Below are 9,157 nucleotides of genomic sequence, written 5' to 3'. Positions count from 1 at the left end.
TATTAAATATTCTGATAATTTAGCTGCCCCACTCCTGACATGATCTCTAAAGTTTAGAACATATGCTTTTCCTTGCTTGGCCCTGTTTTCAGAGCTAGAATTCGGGTAATTACCATTTTTATATCAAACTTCTAATTCGGAAATTTTTCAGAGATTTCCCTTCAGAAAATCACATACTTTAAAAGGAAATCCACAAACAAGATTCTATCTACCCTTCATATGGACCTCTTCTTCTGCAGTGCTCTATACAAGGCGCCCTTCCCCTGAGCATTCCTCAGGCTGTAGATGAGAGGGTTCAGCATTGGGTTAAACAGGCTGTGAAACAGGGACAGTGTTTTCTCCTGCTCTTCGCGTTGATTGGAATCTGGGACCATATAAACCACCACGGCAATGCCAAAGAAGAGCCCAAACACACAGAGGTGGGAGGAGCAGGTGGAGAAGGCCTTTCTGCGGCTGTCCTTTGACTGGATCTTTAGGACGGCCCAGAGGATGCGCATGTAGGAGACGAGCATTAAGCAGAGGGGCCCGAGTAATACTAACACAGAGGCAGCAAGGATAACCACTTGGTTGATCCAGGTGTCACCAGAGGCCAGCTTGAAGACAGACAGAATTTCACAGAAGAGGTGGTTCACTTCCCGTGGCCCACAGAAGGGCAAACTTAGAAGGAGAATTGCATGTGCCAGAGCCAGAATAAATCCACATGACCAGGAAGTGACAGCCAGGACTGTGCACACTCTCCAGTTCATGATGACAGTGTAGTGGAGGGGGTGGCAGATCGCCACAAACCTATCATAGGACATCACCATCAAAATCAGGCACTCTGTAGCAGCAAAACCCAAATACAAAAAAGTCTGCATAATGCATGGAACGAAGGATATGGTTCTATTCTGTTTCACTAAGTTTGCCAACATTTTGGGCACATTATTGGAAGCATAGGACATGTCAATGACAGACAGGTGTGAGAGGAAGAAGTACATGGGGGTGTGTAGACTTGGGTCCAGACAGATGAGTCCCAAGATCATGCCATTTGCCAACAGACTGAAGATGTAGAGCAGGGAGAAGATCCAGAAGAGCAACACTTCCATCTCCGCACTGAGCTGGAATCCCACCAGGATGAATTCTGTGACCCATGACTGGTTGCTTCCCATTCCTTAATGAAGTTTGTCAAGGACTGAAATGTGATAAAAGATCACAGCTGGTCAATCAATGAAAACTGGAGTTTATCTCAAAACGAGCTCAGAGAATGGTTGTATCCTTGTCTCTACTTGACAGCTCCCCCTTCTCTCCCAAATTGGTTACTTTTCTGTTTTTAACTCTTAATATAAAATAAAATTTAATCTTACAGAAAACCGTCATGAATTATGCAAAGAATTCCATATGCATTCACTCAGATTCAATAAATTTTAATAGTCTTTCATATTTGCCTTATCATTCTCGTTTTATCTATAAATATGTAATTTTTTTTGAACCATTTGAGATTAACATGTTGATGTGATGTCCTTTTACCCCTAAATTCCTCATTTTTTCACGAAGAACAAAGACTTTCACTAGCCTAACCACAATATAATTATCAAAATCAAGCAATTTAATATCGACATGATTCCTTGATCTACATTATTCTCTCTCTAATCCTGCCCCCATCCAGGGCCCAATCCAAGATTACATATTAAATTTAATGTCATCTATGTTTAGCCTCCTTTCATCTGGAATAATTACTCAACCTTTCTTTGCCTTTTATGACACTGATATTTCTGAAGAGTATAGAGTAATTCTTTAGTGGAATGTTCCTCAAATTGGGATTGTATGCCAAGTTCCTCATTTTTGATTCAGATTATTCACTTTTTGGCAGAAAAAAAAGTATCCTCCTCAGTGTATTCCATGAGTAGGTGCATGATGTCATTTTTCCCATTGTTGGTGATGAAAACTTGGATCACCTGGTAAAGATGGTGCCTCTCAAGCATCTTCAGCTTAAAATCATTATATTTTTCCCTAATGTAATTTCTGGAGCACCCGTTAAAATTAATATACAAATATTCTGTTCCTCATAAAGCTTTTGGCCACTATTTCAGCATCCATTGGTTATCCTGCTAGACTCAACTATTGGTAATGTTTATTGCAGAATGTGATGCTCTACCTCCTTCATCACTTTTACATTTATTGGTTGTCAATTTCAGTCTAAGGAAAGGCTCTATCTATTTATCTATCCATCTATCTATCTATCTATGATCTATCTCTATGAATCTGTATCTATTATCTTTCTCTCATCTGTCTATCAATATGGACTCATAATTTTTTTATCAAGGGATTACAAATATTTATTATCATTACATGATTAATTGTCTCATATATGTACCCTCCAATCTTGCTCCTTTGTTCTATTCACATGTTCCCATAATTTTTGAGCTCGTCCTTATTTCTGATAAGATGTTTCAAGCTCTTCTTGTACATTCCCCACTTCAGGCATGGACAGCCATTTCTCTGAAGGGGTTTGATTCCTTTTAATGAAGAATCATAGTGAAGAATCATATAAACTAATATCTGAATTTTAATAGTTTATATTTTCATCATGATTTTCGCCAAATTTCTAATGTCCTCATTGAAAAAAATGAGCATTTAATTTGGGAAGGTTCTAGGGGATAACAGATTCTCATAATTAGTTCTGAAAGTCTAATATTCTTAACTGACTTCCTTTGTGGAGTGAAATCTGTTTCACTAAATTAACGTTAGCATTAAAGAAAATGGTCTTGATCTTATTCAGTAGTTTATTTTTAGGCAAAGTATATGTTTGTAACTATCGTCTTATCAAGTTTATATTATTTTCTTGCTATTTAGAAAATTACAAACTTTTGAGCATTTTAAATTTAGAGATTAAAGTTTTAAGAGTGAGGTTCATTGTAAGAATAACGTGGTACCTACCGTGTATGAGCTTTTGATATCAAGTTTCAAAATCTTCTTAAAAAAACATTATGAAATTCTATTAAAAAGTCTAAAGAGGTAATACCCTGAAACATACAACTTGAGATGATCATTGTTAATGATTTGTATGTACAGTTATTCCTTTTTACTGTACATCTACTTTCATATAGATCATGAATTAAAAAAAAATCAAACACTGTTGCTAGTTTACCTATATCTTTTATTTAGAAACATACCAAGAATGATTCTCCATGTCAAAATATTTCTCTGCTACATACTTTGAACAGCTGCATACTATTTCCTTGAATATGAATATTATAATTTATCTAATATATTATCTCCTCATTAGGTTTGTACAATATAATGCTTCAGTGATTAAATTTTATATATATATATGTATTTTTTTATGAATCCTTATAAGTTCTGAGACTTGAAAGTGGTCGGGCAAATCAATGATACAATTTATGTCTCTATGTGTATGTATGTTGTCTAAAGATCAAACAAGGAAAAAACCCAAATGTATGAAGACTTCTCTCTGCAAGAGACCACCCAGTGGGAAGGGGTGTCTAACTTAGACATGACTCTATAATCTCAAGTTCACTTACCCTATGTTGTTGTCCTACTTCTTATTTATTTATTTATTTGGTGAGGAAGACTGGCCCTGAGCTAACACCTGCTGGCAATCTTCCTCTCTTTTTGCTTGAGGCAGAGTGGCCCTGAGCTAATATCTGTGCTCATCTTCCTCTATTTTGTGTGTGGGACGCCTCCATAGCATGGTTTGATGAGTGGTGCGGGTCCACGCCTGGGATCTGAACCCCCAAACCCAGACTGCTGGAGCGGAGCACGTGAACCCAACCACTACGCCACCGAGCCAGCCCCTGTGGTTGTCCCACTTTTGCGGCTGCTTCTAACATGCTGGATCCCAAAGTGGCATTGAGCCTCTGTTAATGCTTTGGTGAAAGCCTGCTGAACATCAGCCTCTTTTGGTTCATTCTTATCTCAGGTTTATATTAGATACTGAGAAAGAAGAAAAATATTAGATAGAAATTAATATCTCACAAAACTTAAGTAAAACTTGGCTTATAATGTGTGTAGCTACTTGGTTATCAGGGAGAAATTCTCTTATTCTTACTCTCCAATTCCACCTGCTACCTGAGCTATCTACCCTCTAATTCAAGATGACACAATTTAATGTGACATTTGTTTGTTTCTTACTCCCCAGGTTCCATGTGAGAGAAGCTATCCTACCACCACTGTTCAGGTTTCCTTTCTAGACATCTTTATGCCTACATTATTAAGAACAAGAGATACAGATTTCTCCTGTAGTATCTAACCTAGTGTTTTCTTCTCAAGTCCAGTTTCTGGCTTGAGAGGGACTCTTGTTTCCTAGGTGAATGACATCTGTAATTATTGGACTCTTCACTGTTAAAAATGGGAAAGTTCTTACCTATATAGGAATTACAAGTTAAACAATATTTTAATATAATCAATACCATATCACTTAATAATGTTTCATAAATGTAATGCCATTTTGTCACCCATGGCTTACAGTAAAGTTTCAATGGAGCAGACAGTGCATTCCCAGATATTATAAGCTTAATCTCTTAAGATGATATATATAATTTTAGTTCACACATTTTTTTAGTGTTTATGAGTGTAGAATGAATTCAGTAATTTTAAAAATGCTGAGAATTATTGCATATCCCTCTAGAGGGTATCAGGCTTAGGTAAATGTAAACTCTCAGGCTAGTATATATTGAGTGGAAAAATTCACATGGGTTGTTCAAATACTAGTGTGGTTACAAACTGTGCTTATCACCACCCTCATTGTATAATCCTGATGGGGTGTTGGAGTGGAGTCACAGCCCTCCTCATTAGAACCATTTTATTGCAGTTTCCAACCAGTTCCTATAAAGAGAAAGGTGGCAGTCTACTAGACCTTCTCTAGGCCCATTAAAAGGATAGCCCCAGACATCCTATAAAGAGCGCCTTTTCTACTTTTGGGAATTAGAATAGATTCATGAGGAGGCTCTTCAGGCAACTAGTAAATGTACAGTCTTGTTCAATAATAACAGCTAAAAGAGTTATATCCTCACTTTGACTATCTGGATAATCCTTAAGATAAAATTCAAGATTAAATGTCATTTATTTGAACTGAGATTCCCTTTCACCAAATAATAAGTCTTGCGGGTGGGTAATATGTCCTGTACATTTTTATATCTCATAGTAAATAGTATATTTCTAGATGAAACAAGTACTCAGGAAATATTTGATGAATGGAGGATTGTCATTTTTAGTTCAAACAATGTATGTACTAAACATATTCTGTTTGCCAGTTTCTATTGACCAGGACATGGTTTCTACTTGATCAAATTTCACAGTTAGAATATGATCACTGGAAAATGAAACAGAGATAAAATCATAGATTCTTTCACTTCCATAAATGTGATTGAATTTGGGAGGATTTTATGTAAACATTCATTAAGTTTGAGACATTGATTCTTTGCTACAATTAAGGAATAGTCCTATGCTATGTAAAGTGGGAGATAGTAACAGCACTATTGCAAAATTCTACTTAGATGCAGTTGGACACAATAAGCAATGTCTGAAACACATTGAATCTCCAAACATAAAGGATAATAGTATTGTTGAAGGTAATTCAATCTATCACTACCCAATAGGAACATTTTTTTATTAACGTCTTAGTGTAGTTATTTTTGTATCTGAATCAATGTCTTTTTATTTTTATCTTTATTACCATTATTACCATTTTGCTGTTAAAAATAAACAACATAAAAAATAAAATTGAAGACAAATTAAAAAACTCTTAAGCAGAATCAGTACTGGAACAGAGAAGACTCTATCACAGTGGTGATGCCTAAAACTTCTCCTTCCCGACAAAGCAAATAAAACAATAGCAGCTCAGATAACGAAAGGTTTGCATGGTCAGTATGAGCAAATCTCTTCCCAGGCAGCCCTGTAACCCAGAATGTTTCTTGATCTATGGAGCTTTATTCTATTTTTCCACCTCTTGTCAGGAGTGCTGGCACTCATTCTATGCTATTTTGTGATAGGAAATATGTTTATATAAAATACTGTGATTTCAAGTCAGACAATCATCACAACAGGGTGATAACCTGGGATGGTTCCAAAAAGAAATAACTGTGGAAAACTTAATGTCTTACACTGTTTCCGCAAAGAAAAGATTTACTGTAACGGTTACTGGAATTTTCTTTTTCATTGTGACAAAATTCCCTGGACATGAATATCTTCAATTAGGCTAGGTAACATATAAAGTCCTTTCATTAATTTGGCTATTTCAGAGCCTTATTCAGAGATGATGCCTGGATATACAGTCTCTCATTCTCTGAGCCTCTTCTCATTGAGACAGTTGTGCTAGCTCTGACCACCACACCCAATTACATTGGGAGGTGATGGTGGGAGAGATGCTGAGGGGATTCAAGGACCTTCTGCCCATAGCACAGTACGCAGAGATTCCCTAAGGTGGGGGCGGGAGACATCTAGATGCCTATTATATCTACCTTCAATACACAATATGAGTCAGGAGGGAAGATCACCCAGGAATACCATTCTTGTTCACATAGCTGTGGTGGTGTCCACTGCCGTCCTGTCCTATGTCATCTACCTACACTGAAAATCAAGTCCAGAATAAATTAATCTCTTCTGTGTAAGGAGATTCTAGCACTGGATTTTCTCACAAGAATCTACTTTGGCCTAAAATAAATCCAAAGAGGTGAGAAATGTACCTCTGAAATAAGTGTAGTAGTCTGCTCCCTTAGCAGCTTTCGGAAGATTAAATCCCAGATACAGGAGGAATCACTCACTGGACTTTCTGAAGGTTCTTCAAAGAACATCAGGAGCAGAGGTTTTGTTTTAGAATCAGATGAATTAAAAACATTCTTTAGTTTCTATTGAGAATTCAAATTCCCAGAACGATCACAAGATATCATACCTATTTATCTTCTCTCTAAGGGGGAAGAAAGATGCCTGCATTTTCTCTCAGGAGGAGAGCCGAGATTGTGTGTGATTGTCCTTGGAGGAAAAACTGTTGGGAATGAGCAGGGCGGATATTGGCATCACACTGTTTCTACACAAACTTGCAAATATCTCAAGAGTTCTAAACCATAGACAGATATCACAGATTACCCAAACTCTTAAAATTATTATGGTTTTATGAATTCAGGCTTCTCTACAATCCCCATGAAGGTATATGAGAGGCTGGGACTTTTAGATGGTTGAGAGTTGGGTTCCCATGGAGCCTGTTATGGCACCACTGAGAGGGAATAAATCCCCCAGCCAAGATGTATCTCCATCTGCAGTAGGGCTTGAGAGGTACAAATGAGGACGGACGATAACATCCATAAGTAACAATTATCAAGTCTTTCTTATGTTTCAGAAAATATGCCACATGCTTTCTATTGACTACATAGTTTAATCTGGTCATTATCTCCATTTTCCAGATGTGGAGACTAAAATTTAAATACACTAAATAATCAATTATTTAAGTGTGGTCCAGGGACGACTGAGAATCTCTGAGAACCTTTCAAAGGGTCCGTGGGATCATAGCTATTTTCACAATAATATTTAGAGACTTCTGGTCTTTTTCACCCTCACTTTTTCATGAGTGCACAGTGGAGTTTTCCAGAGGCAACATGACACGTGATACTGCAACATATGGAATGCAGAAGATATAAGATCCAGCTGTCCTTGATTAAGCCAAACATTTAAAAATTTTTCAAATATGTAAAATATAACTACTCTTTTTACTATTCTTTTGTTTTATGAAAGATAGTTATTTTTCATAAAAATACATTATTTATATTAACATGTAATGAAACTATATCTAAATGAATTAAAAATAAATATTTAATAAATTCTCAGTTTTAATTTCTAATATGGTACATATCAACAAATTTAACCACATAAAGAAAATGTGTTTGGGTCCTCAGTAATTTTTAAGAGTTCAAGGGGTCTTGAGACCAAAACGTTACAGTATCGTTCCACGAAATGGTAGATTACCAATGAACCAAGGGCCAGGGCTGGAAACATGGAATTTATCTGATACCTAAGGGTTTTAGTTTTCTATTGCTGCTGCAACAAATTAACACAAACTTGTCAGCGTAAAACAGCACACATCTATTCCCTCAGTTTCTATTGGTCAGAAGTCCTGGTACAGGTCAGCTGGATTTTCTGTGCAGGTCTCACAGGGTGAAATCGAGATCTTGATTGTGTCTGCATCCTCATCTGAGGTCTTTGCATGTGGCCAACTCCATCTTCAAACCAGCAGGTGTGTTGAGTCCTTCATGCTTTAAAGTTCCCTAACTTCCTTCTCTGCTACTAGATAGAGAAAAATCCCTGCTTTTAAAAGGCTCACCTGTTTGAGTGAGTCCCTCTGAGATTGATTTGCCAGATCCCTTCACAGCAGTACCTAGATTAGTGCTTGATTAAATATTGAGGGGACAGGTATCTTAGGAGGCCAACTTTAGAATTCTGCCTATCCCACAAAGTCTTTTTTCTTAACTGCTGAGCAATGTCTTCATTTTTTAGATCTTATATTTTCCTTAGAAAGACGCTATCCTGTCACCGCTATCGTTGTTATCAGCTGTTTATGCTTACAGAACTCCCACTCAAAATAATCAAAATAATTCTGAATCCTAACTCAGAAGGGAACAATTTCCATTTCTGTGTCTTACTCTAAGTGACAGGACTAGGCTATGTAAAGTTTCTTTTACTTCCCAATTTATATGAATTTAACCGAGTAACCCTTTCTTGCACAGTCCACCCACCTGGCCCTTGCCCTGGGTCTCCTATAGCAAAATGATCATATTTTTCTGATCATCTACATTTGGAAGAGCATTTATATAACAGATACAGTAATAGTTTATTTAACGTAATAGATATGGCAATAGCATGAATACACCTAACATTTGGAGGAGTCAGTGTAGGGTAGGGACAGACTCGAAGAAACAGCTATATCCTATAAAACGATGATGTACATTTTCACATTTTTGTACTAGTTTGATTACTGGTTCCCCTTTGATCTGTTATTTGTACCTTGTAATAATCTTGTGCAGAACTATTTAGCATAGAAATGAGCTGATGGTTAGCTAAATCAAGTTCTTCTCAGGCCAGCCATTTTCCATTGGTGTTACATTCTAAGGAGGCTTTAACTTGATCTTCCAATACATTTGATCATCAGTATCAGTATCAGTATCATCAT

The 9,157-nt window shown here is 36.8% G+C and overlaps 1 protein-coding gene across 1 annotated transcript; it reads right to left on the bottom strand.

Annotated features, from left to right (window-relative positions):
* Positions 1 to 215: 215 nt before the first annotated feature.
* LOC101396373 (olfactory receptor 2A2-like) lies at positions 216 to 1,148 on the bottom strand. Its single transcript, XM_004430649.1, has one exon. It carries the CDS (start codon positions 1,146 to 1,148, stop codon positions 216 to 218), a length of 933 nt encoding a protein of 310 aa, XP_004430706.1.
* Positions 1,149 to 9,157: the final 8,009 nt, after the last annotated feature.

Source organism: Ceratotherium simum, chromosome 1 (genome assembly GCF_057802395.1).
Source record: "Ceratotherium simum simum isolate JZ-2026a chromosome 1, ASM5780239v1, whole genome shotgun sequence".
Lineage (NCBI taxonomy): Eukaryota > Metazoa > Chordata > Mammalia > Perissodactyla > Rhinocerotidae > Ceratotherium > Ceratotherium simum.
Note: the sequence above shows the minus strand (reverse complement) of the source record. Positions and strands in the feature narration are given on the sequence as shown.

Bases quoted from the DNA above. Each gene is read 5' to 3' on its own strand.
- LOC101396373 (XM_004430649.1), bottom strand. From the start codon at position 1,148: ATGGGAAGCAACCAGTCATGGGTCACAGAATTCATCCTGGTGGGATTC.